Source organism: Spinacia oleracea, chromosome 2 (genome assembly GCF_020520425.1).
Source record: "Spinacia oleracea cultivar Varoflay chromosome 2, BTI_SOV_V1, whole genome shotgun sequence".
Lineage (NCBI taxonomy): Eukaryota > Viridiplantae > Streptophyta > Magnoliopsida > Caryophyllales > Amaranthaceae > Spinacia > Spinacia oleracea.
The window spans coordinates 109,729,235-109,746,167 of NC_079488.1; the positions used below are offsets into that span (position 1 = coordinate 109,729,235).

The 16,933-nt window shown below is 44.7% G+C and overlaps 1 protein-coding gene across 1 annotated transcript; it reads left to right on the forward strand.

The window, feature by feature from the left end:
* Nucleotides 1-3,987: 3,987 nt before the first annotated feature.
* LOC130468097 (uncharacterized) lies at nt 3,988-4,717 on the forward strand. Its single transcript, XM_056837792.1, has 2 exons — nt 3,988-4,122; nt 4,212-4,717. The coding sequence occupies exons 1-2, from the start codon at nt 3,991-3,993 to the stop codon at nt 4,434-4,436; spliced, it is 357 nt and encodes a 118-aa protein (XP_056693770.1). The 5' UTR covers nt 3,988-3,990; the 3' UTR covers nt 4,437-4,717.
* Nucleotides 4,718-16,933: the final 12,216 nt, after the last annotated feature.

A 16,933-nucleotide genomic window follows, 5' to 3' on the forward strand; every position in this document is an offset into this window, starting at 1 on the left:
ATATTTAATATTTCCGATTCCGGAATTAATTTCCGTTTCGAACAAATATTTAATATTTCCGTTTCCGGAATTATTTTCCGATTCCGGTAATATTTCCGATTCTGACAATATTTCCGTTTCCGGCAATATTTCCGATTCTGGTAATATTTCCATTTCCAATAATATTTTCCGATACGTACCATGTTTCCGTTTCCGGCAACATCTACGACTTGGATAATATTCATATTTCCGATACGATCCATATTTCCGTTTCCGGCAATATCATCGTTTCCGGAGTATTCATTTCTTGCCTGTGACGATCTTAGCTCCCACTGAAACCAAGATCCGTCGGTTCCGAATATTCATAGATGGAGTATTTAATGCCATTAAATACTTGATCCGTTTACGTACTATTTGTGTGACCCTACGGGTTCAGTCAAGAGTAAGCTGTGGATTAATATCATTAATTCCACTTGAACTGAAGCGGCCTCTAGCTAGGCATTCAGCTCACTTGATCTCACTGAATTATTAACTTGTTAATTAATACTGAACCGCATTTATTAGACTTAACATAGAATGCATACTTGGACCAAGGGCATTATTTCCTTCACAAACAACCTAACACGGGGATCTCGCTATCTGTTATTTTTGGCTAAGGTTATCCGTATTGGTCTATTTTATAGATCTTTTCCGCATCCGTCAAGAGATTACTATATAAACTATATAAGTCTCAACCTAACTATATTAAGTGTTCCGGTGTTGTAAAGATGGAAACAATGGGCTTCGAATGAAGGCCCTTTTGTATGTGTTGAAGATCTTGCTTGTTTGAATGAGTGGAGTCCGAATTCACCTGCACAAGAGCAAAGTCACTAGCCTCGGGGGTGTTTCCGAGGAAAGCCCCTCCGATGCCTAAGTAAGAATGATGCTCGGATTCTAGAGAGAAGTTCTCTAGAAGAGTAGTCTTAAGGCGGTAAATTGGACGTACCTTGAGGTGTGAGCCTTGGCGGCCTATTTATAGTGTTTGCATAATAAATGCCCATAGGTCATTTATTGCTATTGGGCCTTGGGCCTTAATGGATGGCTGAATAGCCACTGGTAGGTTCGATGTTGTTGTTTAGAGCCATTGGGCTTTGGACTTAGTGGCCCAATTGAGAGTCAATTGGGAGCCCAAACAACATGCCCCCCAGACCCGGTCCATTTAGAATTAAATGGGTGGGTTTCCAGCTGTCAGAAGTCCGAAAGTTCCCTCTCTTTTTTGAAAAGGGATGATTTGCATTGATGACAAGTGTTGGGAGTTGTATTGTGTCGTGGCGATCGTGGGTTGAGGAAGTTGATGCGCCCCTTTTCTTTTCTATAAATACGGGGTGCGTTGCTCTTTTCGAACTTTTTACTCCTTCTTTCAAACCCATTCTCTCTCTAAATTCCGGCGATCGCAGTGCAATTTGTTTCTTCAGATCTACGAAATTCGGCCAACTTTAGACTTCGGGAACTTGTGTTGTTCGTTTTATCGGCGAATTCCGCTTCGGAAAAAGGTAATTTGTTTCTGAATTCTCCTTTTTTCTTCGTTTTTCCTTCTACCCCTCAATCTCAACCCTAGACCGAGAATTCGCGGCCATGGCAAAGAATAGGGGCAAGAGCAAGTTCGTCGTTGGCTCCTCTAGTGAGAGGGAGAACGTGCCTTCGGGAAGGTTACCGAAAACTTCGAGGGGTCGGCCTTCGGAGAGGCCAGTGGAGAGGCGTTCGACTGGTTGGGATGCTTCAAAAGATGATGTTGTTGGCGGGTCTAGCGTGTCTGAACGCGCAACTTCTGGTAAGAAAGCTGGCTCTTCGGGTGTGCGCCGCTCTTACCCTGAGTTTCCAGTTCATTGGACTGAAGCTGATCCGCAGGGCAAGTATGCCCCGATTCTGCATGAGACCACTAAGATCGATGGTCCCTTGGAAAAATCGGTCAGTGGTGACTGGTTGGTGGAGGCGAAGCTGGGGCATTACCATCGGAGGGCCGAAGAGTTATACGGAATCCAGCACGCCTTGGGGTACTGGTGCAAGCTTCCCGACCAGGAGCGTCCTCGGGTGACTCATCCGCCGAGGGGGTTCATCTCTGTGTATACTCATCATTTGGAGAACGGTCTCCGCTTTCCTTTGGATCCCTTCGTTTCCGAGCTCCTGGTGTCGTACAACATCAGTTTGGCCCAGCTTACCCCCAAATCTATGAGGCACATCATCGGATTTAGATGGGTGTGCGATTTTATTAACTTTCCATGTTCTGTTGCCGTGTTTCGGGATCTGCACGATCTGTCTTTCAACCACGCTTCCAAGGGGGATGGGTATGGTTGGTGGACCATCATCAACAAAAGATCCCGAAGGAAGGGGGAGCCGAACTACATTACGGCCTACCCTTACCTCAGCTCTGATCATAATTGGAAGACGGAGTGGTTGTTCGTTCGTGTGCCGACAGATCCGAAGCATCCACATTTTTACCGCCCTCCGAAGTGGTTTGTGACTCCTGATCCTGATATGCGAAGCGTGGCTGCTCCGGATCGGAACCATCACCACTACGTGGATCTCCTCCAGTGGTTTTTGGCTCGGGAGGACAACTACAAATTGCCGTCCAACTGGCTCCCGAACCTCAACTATATCTTGCGGGAGGACATTCTTGCTGTTGCCGGTCTCAGCAGGATTTTTGACAGGGGTAGGTGTCTTTCGGCTGGGACCGTGCTTTAGTAAGTTTGTCCTCCTCATTTTTGTCTCGTTTTATTGACTTTGTTTTGTGCTTTGTTTCTGCAGAGTACGGCTTTAGCTGCGTTGATCCTGTGGTCTTGGGTATTTCTTTGGATCTGAAGACCATTCACGACTCGGCCCCTGATTATAAGTTCGGGAAGGAGAATCCTCGTAATCCTCGCTTGAAGGATTACGTGCTGTCTCCGTCGGGTGTCGCTCGGATATCTGAAGTTCGAGCTGATCCGTGGGATTCTGCCTCTTCTCCCGAAGCTGTTCCAGTGAAAGTCGTGCTCCCTGATTTGAGGACAACCTCGGATCCGGTGAGTGTTTCTATATCTCGAAGTCTTTTGTTTGTCTTTCTTTCTGGTTGGCCGTCGGCTAACGTCTTGGTCCTGGACCATCTTTTTAGGGTCCTGGGACTGACGCTGTGCCGCGTGCCGTTCCTTCGGTTTCATCTCCGGCTCGGATAGATATCTCTTTATCTAGGAACCGGGTACTTCGCGATTTTTCTTTATTCCTTCCTTTGTCTTCTTTTACATTTATTGACCCTTGGTTTCCTCTGTTTAGGATCAGCGCAAAAGGAAGGGCAGCACTCTTTTGAGGCCTTCTGCGCATCCGAAGAAGGCGAAAGCTTCTCAGTCTTCGGAGAAGGTATTTGTTCTGACTTAGAGCTTTTTGTGGTCCGTTCTCTCTTTTTCTGAAACTGACCTTTGAGCGTTTGCCCTGTAGGAAGTGGTTTCGGAAGTCATGCCTCCTCCCAAAAATCTCCTTCACTTCATGCCCTTGCCAGGGCAGAAGTTGAAGAGTGTGGTGGTTGCGGAACCGCCTCCCGTGGACCAACCGTTGGCTGAGGAAGATACCATCCCTTCTCCGCTGAAGCCGCCTGCTGCTTTAGGGATCGAGATCCAGGATATAACCAAGGTGATGGAGGCAATTGAAGCCGACCTTGTTCCTGGCTCGGATGTCCCTATTGTGGCCGAGCAGAAGGAAGAATCTGCTGACGTTTCTCTCGAAAGGGAGAAAAGTCCAGATAAGGAGATGGTGGATCTCACCGAAGCTCACATAGAGGTTCCCGAAGCTGAGAAGGAGGTCCCTTCTGCTGAGGAGGAGCAAACCAAGCAGGGTCTGACGAGGAAGAGGCGTCACTCGACCTTGGGCTCTACTTCGACCTCGGCCCTGGATAGACTGATCCACGCTGACCCTTGCTCGGATGTTCCGCTGAAACGGATCCCCGAGGAGGTAAGGGAGGCGATGGCTCGCTATGCTAGAGCTCCGGTTTTGGGGGAGAACCCCATGGCTCACGTGGGATCTTTGGTGGGTCCCGAAGCTGCACGGGAGAATCTTCTTCGGGCCAACCCGCAGTGGAGGGTTCCTGGAGCTGAGGAGAGGAACCCAGCTATGATGGCCCAATATTATCTGAATGAGGTAAGTGTTGGAAATTTTGTTTTGAGTTCCGTTTTTGGTTTGTTGTTTTCTTCTTTCCTCATCTTTTCTCGTCTTTTCTTCTTTCCCAGGCTGTTTTCTGGTCCTCGTTCGCTTCCGAGTGTAGCTCGGTTGAGGAGAGGCAACTGAGGAGGTATCAGGAGGCTTATGCTCGTGATATCCCTGTCTTGGACCAGAAGGCTGGGCAGCTCATGGCCGAGATGGTGGAGATCAAGCAACTGTACCTTCAGTACAGTCGTGAGGCTAGGGAAGCGGCGGAACAGATCGGGGCCGAAGTTGGGAAGCTCACTTTCTAGGTTGAAGAGGATGCTGAAAAGATAGCTTCCTTCGACAGGGAGAGGAGAGAAATGGCTGCCAAGTTTGCGAGCGAACTTGAAGAAAAAGACAGTCTTCTCAAGGAGATGACGTCTAAATTTGAGGCGGCCATTAAGCAGAGCTAGGAAGCGGAGGCGAGGCTTCAGCAGTTTATCAAGCACCGGGAGATTGTTCAGAATCAAGCTGACAAGGTGCCCGTTCTCCAGCTGAAGATCCGAGAGAAGGATGCTGCCATTCGGAAGTTGGAGCAAGAGAGAGTTGACCTCTACACTGCTGATCAATGTAGGGAGCAATACTGGAATGGCATCCTGGGTGCTCGGCGGATGTTCGCGAAGCATATGCCTCATTTCCCTTGGAATGAGAAGGTTCCGCTCTGGATGAGGGCCCAGGATCACTTGGTGGAGTGCCAGGCCGATCGAGACGAAGCTGAAGCTGAACGCCAAGCTGCTCTTGCAGAGGCTCGGGCCCAGAAGGCGGCTTCCGAAGGTGATACTACTGCTGGGGGTTCTTCGAAGGATGCTCCTCTGGGGGATGCTCCTGAGACTCCCAAGAGTTAGGGATTCGGGCAGTCGTCTTCTTCAGAGTCGGTCGGTTCCAGTTGAGGACTTCCGAACATGTGCTTGCCTTTCCCCCTTTTGCCTCGGCGCTGCGTTGTACTCATTTCTTTTTGTTTTCTTTAGTACTTCGGTAGGCCGGTATTGTCTGTTGATGGCTGCCGATTTTAACTGTTTCATTTTGTTTTCAATTTTTGAGGTTTTCAATGTATTTGTACTCTCCCCAAATATTGAATAAAAAATGAATGTTTGTTACTTGGCTGCTTCTTTTCAACTTGTTCTTTCGCAATTTTAGGTCTTTAAATCCGTAGATTTCTCGAGCTCCTCTTTCTGTAGACTTGCTAAAAACCTTTTGATCTTGCGAGCTCTTTAAATCCGTAGATCTGTTAAGAGACTTTTTAACTTTTGCGAGTTCTTCAAATCCGTAGATCTGCTAAGAGACTCTTTGACTTTGTGAGTTCTTCAAATCCGTAGATCTGCTAAGAGACTCTTTAGTTTTGCGAGTTCTTCAAATCCGTAGATCTGCTAAGAGACTCTTTAGTTTTGCGAGTTCTTCAAATCCGTAGATCTGCTAAGAGACTCTTTAGTTTTGCGAGTTCTTCAAATCCGTAGATCTGCTAAGAGACTCTTTAGTTTCCAGACTCTTCAAATCCGTCGATCTGCTCAGAGGTTTGGATTGTTCTTCCGATCTCTTGTGGTTCGGAGACCTGGGCAAGAGATCGCTAGTCTGCCTCTTTAGTTATGCCTTCGGCGATCCATGGATCTGAGCCGGAGTTTTATAACTTGATTCGAGCGACTGTTTGTTGCGAACAAATTTTATTAGGGTACCGCGAATCCGAGGATTCTGGACGATTCCCTGAAGTGTATGATTTGGTCATTTCTTGCATTTTATCAAGGAATGGGCAAAGTCAATCCTGTTTTTAGTCTCGGATTGATCAGATCCGAGGCTGCATGTATATATAAAGGGACAATAAATATAGAGATAAGTTTAATGAAACTCATGGTGCCAATGGCTTTCCTCTTCTCATTAAACAACTTACTTGGTTTACAGACAGAGATCATACAAAATATTTCTTGAGAACATCGGTATTCCAATGGTTCTTCAAAATTGTTCCATCTAACTGTTTCAGCATATACGTGCCTGGCCTTTTTTCGGAATGGATGATGTATGGTCCTTCCCAAGTGGCTGAGAGTTTGCCATGGATCCGTCCTTTCTGAACCGAGGCGGCGTTTCTGAGTACTAGATCACCGACTTTTAGGGGTCTGGCGTTGACTCTTCGGTTGTAATGCTTGTTGACCCTCTGCAAATAGGCTGCGTTGAGTGTCCTTGCATCGTTCCGAGCTTCATCCAGTAGATCGAGAGCTTCGGATAGAAGTTGGTTGTTGCTTTCTCCTTGGAGCCCATCATACCTGTTGTATGCCTGGATCCTCAGGCTTTCTGTTCCGATTTCCACAGGAATTACAGCTTCGGATCCGTATACAAGGTGGAACGGTGTTTGCCCGGTAGCTTCTTTCTCAGTGGTCCGAAGGGACCATAGCGTTCCGGGTAGCTCTTCTAACCATTTGTTTTTGTCATCCTCGACTCTTTTCTTGAGTGCATTGAGGATGAGTTTGTTAGCAGCTTCGGCTTGCCCGTTGCTTTGTGGGTGACAGACTGCCGAGTACGCTAGGTGTATGCCGAACTGTTTGCACCACTTTTGCAACGGGGTGTTGTCGAACTGTTTCCCGTGGTCGAAGACCATCAGTCTTGGTATGTCGAACCTTGTGATGATAAAACGAACAACACAAGTTCCCGAAGTCTAAAGTTGGCCGAATTTCGTAGATCTGAAGAAACAAATTGCACTGCGATCGCCGGAATTTAGAGAGAGAATGGGTTTGAAAGAAGGAGTAAAAAGTTCGAAAAGAGCAACGCACCCCGTATTTATAGAAAAGAAAAGGGGCGCATCAACTTCCTCAACCCACGATCGCCACGACACAATACAACTCCCAACACTTGTCATCAATGCAAATCATCCCTTTTCAAAAAAGAGAGGGAACTTTCGGACTTCTGACAGCTGGAAACCCACCCATTTAATTCTAAATGGACCGGGTCTGGGGGGCATGTTGTTTGGGCTCCCAATTGACTCTCAATTGGGCCACTAAGTCCAAAGCCCAATGGCTCTAAACAACAACATCGAACCTACCAGTGGCTATTCAGCCATCCATTAAGGCCCAAGGCCCAATAGCAATAAATGACCTATGGGCATTTATTATGCAAACACTATAAATAGGCCGCCAAGGCTCACACCTCAAGGTACGTCCAATTTACCGCCTTAAGACTACTCTTCTAGAGAACTTCTCTCTTGGTGAACTTCCACGTGGACCGACCTGTTTAGGTCGATGAGTGTTGAGCTTGCGAGTTTTGACAGTGCATCTGCTTGCGTGTTTTGTCCTCGGGGAATGAGAATAACTTCAAAGGATCTTAACTTTGACGTTAAGGACTTGATTTTTGCTAAGTAAGCTGTCATGCTGGGCCATTTGGCCTCATACTCCCCTCGGATCTGGTTGGCTACAAGCTGGGAATCAGTTTTGAGGCAAACATGCTCGGCCTCCAGGGATAAACAAAGCTCTATCCCTGCGATTGCGGCCTCATATTCGGCCTCGTTGTTAGTTGCTTTGAAGCCGAACTTCAATGCATACTCTATGCTTTTCCCCGTCGGGGGGATTAGTACAACTCCTGCTCCTGAGCCGTTTATTGTGGAAGATCCGTCAGTGAAGACCTCCCAAGTGCTTTTCGTATCATTCAGCATTTCCTGGTATGAGCACTCGGCCAAGAAGTCTGCCAATGCTTGTGCTTTGATTGCTGTCCTCGGCTGATATTTGATGCCGAACTCTGATAGTTCGAAAGCCCAGGCAGCCAATCTTCCTGACCTCTCTATTTTGTCGAGTACTTTTTCGAGCGGTTGGTCAGTTAGCACTGTGATCTGGTGGGAGTCGAAGTATGGCCTCAGTTTTCGTGCAGCTACCACTACTGCATAGCGACTTTCTCGATGAGTGGGTACCGGGTTTCGGCCCCTGTAAGTGTTCGGCTGGTGAAGTAGATTGGCTGTTGCTTCTTTTCTTCTTCCCGAAGAAGCACTGCGCTGACGGTTCCAGGGCTAACTGCGACATATAGGTACAGGGTTTCCCCCTCCTTTGGTCTGGCCAGTGTCGGCAGTTGAGCTAGGTGGGCTCTGAGTTGCTGAAAAGCTTCTTTTTGCTCCTGTTCCCATATCAGTTCGGGATCCACTTTCCTCGGGACCCCCTTTTTCTTGACTGGTTCTGCTTCTCCTCCGGGGAGGTTCTTTGGTTTCAGTGCTTTGAAGAAGGGGGCTCCCTTGTCCGAGGCTTTTGATATGAACCTTGTTAGTGCGGCTAACCTGCCGGTTAGCCTCTGCACATCTCTCTTGGTTTTCGGCTCGGGTAAATCCAATGCCGCTTGGACTTTGTCCGGGTTCGCATCAATTCCTCTTTCGCTCACCATGAATCCGAGGAATTTCCCTGACTTCACCCCGAAGACGCATTTTTTTGGGTTCAGCTTCATGCTGTATTTCCTCAGATTTCCGAAGGTCTCTGCCAAGTCTTTGACGTGGTCTTCCTCCTTGATGCTTTTTACGATGGAGTCATCCACATAGACCTCCACATTCCTCCCTTTCTGGTCGGCGAAGACGTGATCAACTAGCCTCTGGTAGGTGGCTCCGGCATTTTTCAAGCCGAAAGGCATCATTTTATAGCTGAACACTCCTGCGCTTGTGATGAACGCTGTCTTTGCTCTGTCATCGGGGTGCATGAATACTTGGTGGTAGCCTGAAAAGGCATCCATGAAGCTGAGCAGTGCATGGCCGCTGGTGGAGTCAACCAATTGATCTATCCTTGGCAGGGGATAACAGTCTTTGGGGCAGGCTCGGTTCAGGTCTGTGAAATCCACGCACATTCGCCAGGAGCCGTTCGCTTTTTTGACCATCACCACGTTGGCCAGCCATTTCGGATACATGCATGGTTCAATGAATCCGGCCTCCTGCAACTTTTTCACCTCCTCGGCGATGACTTTGTTTTTCTCCGAGGAGTAGTTCCTCTTTTTTTGCTTGACTGGCCGAGCTTCAGCGTTGACGTCCAGCTTGTGACAAATCAGCTTCGGATTTATCCCTGGCATATCTGCTGCTGACCATGCAAAGATGTCTTTATGATCCCTGAGTAATCGGATCAAATCGATTCGGAGCCCCGAGCTTAAGCCCTTGCCTATTCGGACGCTCCTGTCTGAATCCTCTTCGAGGAAGATATCCTCCATTTCTTGATCTGGTTCGGGAGATAGGGTTTCGGGGCGGGCATCAACTTCTGCGGGAGACAAGCTGCTCGTGCTTGCTCTTCTCCTTTTTGCCTCGCTTTCCTCTCCCGTAGCTCCCTTTTCTTCTTCGGGGTCGTCCCCTAGTTTGGGCTTTCGGACGGCAGTGTGGCAGGTTCTTCTCGCCACTTCTTGATCACCTCTGATTCGTTCGGCGAATCCTGCATCCGAGACGTATGTCATCAGCTGGTGGTATGTGGAGGGGACTGCTTGCATCTTGTGAATCATGGTTCTCCCCATGATTACGTTGTATACGGAGTCGCAGTCCATCACCAAAAATTCGTCCCGAAGGGTTTTTGCTGCCTGGCCTTCACCCACTGTGACTGGCAGGGTGATCTTTCCTCGAGGGATAGCTGCGGATCCGTTGAATCCGATCAGAGGATAACTGACTTTCGTCAGTGCTTCCTCTGGCTCTTCGAGGATCAGCTGCTCGAAGCAGTTTCTGAAGATGATATTGACGGCACTTCCTCCGTCGACTAACACTCGATGTACGTTGTGGTTATTGAGGTCCATGGAAATGACCAGAGGATCGTCATGTTTGTACTGGACTCCGAAGCAATCATCGGCAGTGAAGGTCATGTTCGGGGGGTGTGGCTGGTTGTCTCCCACCGCGCTGAAGTTGACCCGATGGGAGAGGGCTCTTAGGTGTTTTTTGCTGGCCTGGCCAGACTTCTGTCCCCCGAACACCACTAGGATGTCATTCTTCTTGTGCCCTGTTGCTTCGTAGATCCTTTTCTGGGGTTGCTCGTGTTGTTTGCCGCTTGCGGCCTTTTCTTTTTCCTCCCTTCGGTCTAACAAGTACTGTTTCAGGTAGCCTCGGCGAACGAGGTCCTCAATGTTGTCTTTCAGCGAGTTGCATTCTTCGGTGTGGTGACCGAAGTCATCATGAAACTCGCACCATTTGTTCTTGTTTCTCCGAGCTGGGTTGGACTTGAGCTTCCCAGGTAGTTTCCACTTTTCGTCATTTCTGTTGAGGCTAAATATCTCTTTTCGGGGCAGAGCTAGTGGAGTGTAGTTGGTGTACTTGGGTTGAAGTTCACCCCTTCTCCCGTCTTTCTTCAGGCTCATCTCTCTAGCTCCTACTTTCTCTTTCCCCTTCCTTGAGCTGCCCTCGGGCTTGCTCTGGGTATTCTTTGTGTCTCTCGGATCCGACGATCCTTTCAATCTTGCAGCGGCCTTGTTGAACTCTTCGGTTCTGATGAACGCATCAGCCATTTGGAGCACGTCAGCTATTCTGGAGGGGTTCTTCATTGAGAGTTCGTCACGGAACTTCCCTTCCTGGAGCGCGTGCTTCAAGGCGAAGATGGTCACGTCTGGCTGCAAGTTTGGTATGTTTGTTGATTCCTTCATGAATCTGGCCATGAATTCTCTCAGACTTTCGTCTCTTTCTTGTTGGATTGAGGTCAGTTCTGCTGTGGTTCGCTCGGGGCGATTGTTGCTCACGAACTGTGTGCAGAATCTCTTTTTCAGCTTTTTCCAGCTCTTGATCGATCCCTTCGGCAGCGATCTAAACCACTCTCCCGCCACTCCGGTTAGCGTGGTTGGGAAATATTTACACCAACATGCTTCGGAGTAGGGACTCAAGAACATTTGCTGCTCGTAGGAGATGACATGATCCCTCGGATCTGTGATTCCGCTGTAGGTCAGGTGCGCTGGCAGTCTTACCTTCGGTATTTCTTCCATGATCAGCTCGTCCGAGAAAGGGGATGACGTGGGAGTCATGATTCTTTTCCCGAGTCTAGCCCTGATGCCTTCGTTTGCCGAGGTTCTGTGATTAGAACGTTCGGGCGTACGATGGGGGCTAGGGGTTCGATCATGCCTCCTGTCTCTTCTTCTCTCTCGGCTACTGACCTCGGGTCGTTCGCCAGATCTGCTTGGCTCGCCCACCCCGAGTCTCGTATGGATCGAGGGTCTTAACCTTGAGTGGACCGAGGGCCTCAACCTGCTGAGCACCGAGCTTCGGACCCGAGTGTTACGAGTAGTCGATTCGCTTTGGAGAGCTGTTGGAGTAGGCGATGGTCTCGCAAACCAATCTGGTTGCTGTTGTGCCCTTTTTTGGGTGTCCCACGTGCTTTCCATCCACCTCGACGTCAAGTGTGTACCTGTCAAGGGAAGGAGTTCTCGTTCGGGTCTGGACACTTCCGCACTGGGTGGCTCGTTCAGCCTTCGCCTGGTCCTCCTCTCTTCTCTGTGGTCATTTGCCAGTCCTTGCTGCTTCTCATTGAAGAGGAAGTTTTGCATGATGGTCATGGCCGCAGTGAGCTCTTCCCTAGTTGGAATCGGAGGTCCTGCATTTGTGGCGGTCGTAGCTCTGCTTGGCTGTGACCTCGCCATCGATTGAGGGTGCCCCTCTTGGTCAGATTCTGAATCTGACCGCACCATCATATCGTCGTCATTGTTGTTAACAACATCATTCACCATTTTCGCGGAAAGAGGTGATTGATGTCTTTCAAAGGCTTTGAAGTGTTCTTCCCCACAGACGGCGCCAAATTGTTCCGGTGTTGTAAAGATGGAAACAATGGGCTTCGAATGAAGGCCCTTTTGTATGTGTTGAAGATCTTGCTTGTTTGAATGAGTGGAGTCCGAATTCACCTGCACAAGAGCAAAGTCACTAGCCTCGGGGGTGTTTCCGAGGAAAGCCCCTCCGATGCCTAAGTAAGAATGATGCTCGGATTCTAGAGAGAAGTTCTCTAGAAGAGTAGTCTTAAGGCGGTAAATTGGACGTACCTTGAGGTGTGAGCCTTGGCGGCCTATTTATAGTGTTTGCATAATAAATGCCCATAGGTCATTTATTGCTATTGGGCCTTGGGCCTTAATGGATGGCTGAATAGCCACTGGTAGGTTCGATGTTGTTGTTTAGAGCCATTGGGCTTTGGACTTAGTGGCCCAATTGAGAGTCAATTGGGAGCCCAAACATTAAGTAATCTGTAATTCTCAAAATCAATAAACAGAATTATCTTATGCCTATCTTTTAAGGACGGAAAGGAGTAATGAGGTACGTAGGGGGTGTGACCAATGGCAATCTACGAAACGTTATCCTCCTTTGATTTGGCGAGGGTAGGAATATGTTGGATAAAGATGGATGTGGTAAATTGTCTTTTTAAAAGTGTTAAATCAAACTGATTTGGAGTTTGACGATAGTTATTATTGTGATCAGGCGTATCAATTATCAAACCTTGATTGAGTTATATATGTCCACGTCCTTTAATCGTCTCAAAGCACATCTCTTTGCGTTCATTATCCATTGTGATGTGGCGACTTGTATACAAGAAAAACTTTGCCATTACTGCCTACTAGCCTACTTACTACATTTTTATTACATTTTTCTCACAATAAACCATTACGGATAAATAAGATCGAATCTACTCCCTTTGTCTCGTAATACTCACAACAGTTTGACTAAATACGCTTGTCAATGCACAAGTTTGACCATCGATATCTTCAATTATATAATATAAAAACTTATAAAGTATTAATATTTTAAAAATATATGTTAAGATGAAGCCAACAATATATTATATGCTAACACTTATTTTCATATATTATAAATAAAATAGGGTCAAAGTGAATTATGTGAACTGTGCAAAAAGTCAAACCGTTGCGAATATTTCGGTACGGAGGGAGTATTAAAACTAGAGTTGCCAATTTTCAACCTGAACCGTTAAATCTGTTGGGTTGGTCAGGTCGTTTAGACCCCAAACTGTTAATAATCCACGAGCTAGAACCGAAATTCGACCCGATCCTATTATATTCAACCTGAACCGACCCGACCCAAAAATATTAACCCGGTTTCCCGATAACAAACCGTTCAACAACAACTCAATATGTTCCAACCCGAATCGAATGGATCTGAAACCTGCTAATGACCGGATCCGATCCGTTGCAATCCATTTTACAAAGTTTTGGGTTAAAAAATATATAAAAGAACGGTTTTGCAAAACTAACGAGTGAACATTAGTGAGATGAAAGTATGATTTCATTTTAGGATGATGACAATCAAATAGTGACAAATATTATGTCCTTAGCGGTACGACTGTAGATCGGAATGCCTTTCAAAATGATATGTTTTCAGATGTCCCAAGTATGTATTTGTCCATTAGCTTTGCACTGATAAGCTTAATTATATGGTTGATAACTGCTACTAGCTATAATAATTGAATTAGATAAGCCATGCTTTCGCCACAAATGTTTGAATTAATATTTTAGATCCACACACTCGTATGCGTTTACTTGTAATGTTGAACTAGGGTTGTTATCAAGCCGAGCTTAAATCGAGCTTGAGATTTATCAGACTCGGCTCGTTACTGTTATATTCAAAACACAGTCGACTCAGTATATATCAACTAATTTAATTGGTAAAGTTTTGAGATCTGATACCCAAGACGTGAGATTAAATTCCGTCTATATCATATGTCGTCTTGTCCTGTATGGCTCAAGAGTCACGAAGTTAGTTCTTTGGCTAATGCTGAGCCGCCCATGTGATACTTCAGGTGGAGTGGTTAAGTATTCATGTATATTGGTTATATTTGGTTAACTAATATTTTTACGAACTTTTACTAATTAAATACAAGTAGATTGGTCGTATTCAAATATTGGTGCCTATTAATTACTATGAACATGGCCACTTTCTGTCATATATCAGTAGTACTTTGTTAAGTTGCGTATTGGAATGAAGAATCACATCTGGTTTCTTAAGATCTTAAACTTGATTAGTAGTTGGGATAGTGATAATTAGGGGTAATTTAAGTTGCGGGTAAAGTAAAACTCATGTTCTTTTCACATTAGAAAACATTATTCAAAGGATATGTAACTATTGTTGGAAATCCTAGTGAGAAAACAAAAGAAAATGAGTGGGAAAATGTGGGAATATGAAAAGTCCCACATGGGAAAAACACAAACCATATTCAATGTTTATATTTGGGGGTTTGAGGGAAACATTTGTTTAAGAAAGCATGTGAGTGGCATGGGTGGTCACAACACACACACGCGCGCGCGCCGGGCCGGGCTCGGGCTCGGGCGTGGGCCTTGGTACTTGGTGAATCAACCCACTAACTTTGGAAACTGCTCCATTAATCACGTCATTACTCCCCACTAGCCGTTTTATGACTGTTGCAGTTCCCCATTACTCCCGTAACTTCTCCACTAGCCGTTTTTTGCTGTTACAGTTTCCCAAAAGCCTCATTATAAATTCATCGTTTATTTCCACAAAATAGACAGAAACTTACAATCAATCTTTCTCTCAAATTCCTCTCTCTTATGGGCAAATATTCTGGTCTCCAATCGGGGATTTTGAGTGCACAAAATTCTCGGTGTCGTGTAAACCCTGGAGGGCAACCGCAAGCGTTCTACTGCATTGGAGGTAGCGCGAAATTGTCTTTTAGAGCAGTGGTCCGGCCACGGCACGACAATCGTTTCAGTTCGTATTACGCAATATCCAGTTAAGTCGTTCCAATTACTTATTTAGCTAACAACTATCTATATATATATGTGTGTGTGTGTTGCACACAATATAATAAAGTACGTACCAAAAGCGCTCTTTAAGCCTTAGGGGTTAAAGATGGATGACTAAACTAATATCTCTTCTAAGTTTGAATATACTTTGTATTTAGTTTCACTTTAATTCCTAACCTAAAATTATATTTAAAAAATCCATGATTTTGTTACACGCACGGATGCAAAATTCCTAATAGAGCAAGGAACTTAATTTGATCAAATAGAAATTGCATAAAGATCGAAGAGCACTATATATTACTCCGTACAAGTCTTGCAATGACATAAGAAATTCACCAAGGGATAGTTCCAAAGTTTTCAGCGGTGTTTTTATTATATGAGATCGAAAAAAGTCCCTCATTGACCCTCCCTTTAGCTAGGGTTGGAGGAGAATGGAAATGACTAATAAGATTGTTAGAATATGTCTTGAATTGCCCAAATTCCCTCACAGTAGCGCATATTACGGGAATCTCATTGACCGAATTTGTTTTTTGGACTAGTATTATCTGTTTTGGGCCTATTTTCTCGCATTTTTCTAAAGAATACTGTATAAACTCGTTAGGTCATAACCAAGTGATGTTTTATAATCCCTTTAACCCTATTCTTCAAGATCAATAAAGTTTTTCTCCCATCTGCCTATGGAAGTAGCTAACGCATTGAATTTTATATTTTACATTCTTAATTGCGTTTCTTGCTTCCGCTGTAACAAAGATAAAATAAGGATTTTGAATGTTTGACCGCGTGCTAAAAGCCATTTGCCAAATATATCTTTTTACTCTTGTGTATCACATCTCGCTTGGATCACCTTACTCTATTCTTATTTCTTCCATAGGAGTATGACTATGATGTTGGCTAATCATGTACGTTAGTATGTTGTATATCATTTCTTGTTACCTTATATTTCATAAAACAAAGAACAACGAACTTAATTTGGTCATTTTTAATCAAATTGTTTAATCTACTAGTACTACCCATGTACCCATCAATTAATATAATTTATTAAAGATTGAAATTGACTTATTCCAAATGGGTTGGATTAATGTTACTCATTTCCACCCATTCCAGCCTGTCAATATTCGTGCGGCTGCTCTTTCTTATGATTGGCACCCTCCAGCCTGGCAATTTTAAACTATTTAGATCCAAATAATTAAATTTTTAGAGATTTTCCCGAATAATCAAATAAAATCTATTAAACTCTACTCCGTAAATTCAACAAATAATTAAACCCCAATACATCTTCTTGGATCTACCCCATCAAATGTTGTAAAGAAAACAAAATTAATTTATGCCAAAAAAAAAAGAAAAAAAAAAAAAGAAAACATCATTAATTTAATCTTGATCCATCATATAAGTAAATAAATAAGTAACGTTTGTCTGTATTACAGAAATTCTCTTACGTTATACTCACAAAATGTTTTTGGGATTTAATGCCCGTGACAAGCTAATGACCTAATTGATCTGCACTTATCAAATTTAATTAAAATTAATCACACGTTAAAACTGCGTTTGCTTGTAGTTAGCCTGTTAGATCCAATCTCAACTAATTTAATCTAAATTACGTAGCTAATCTTGTCTTTTATTCTTAATTCCCATCTAAAACATTGTACTTCCTATGTCAGCATTGGTTGTTAGTTGGACCAATAATGTTGGCTTAAATGATTAATCACAACAATACTCCATGGACCTATAATGTTGTCAAAGTATTAGTTTTATTAATCGAGTTGAGTCCATAGTAAACCAATGTGTTGCAAGTGTGAAACCCTCTCATAGAGTCGATCACATGATTCACATGGATATAATTAAAGGAAAATGATAATATAACTCTCACGACCTGTTTAAAAGTCGGAAATAAACGACAAAAATGAAAAATATTTAAGTATCATTTGACAAAGAAATATTTTAGAATCCACATGCAAATGCAATCTTATCCTTTAACTTGTGTTTTTATTCATAATTTTTTTATTTGAATCCAATACTACCCCAAATTTATAAAGAAAAAGACATAACTTGGGTTGAGTTTTACAATACCGTTGGAATAACAAATTGGGGTTGATGTGAGTAGTTAAAGATCTCT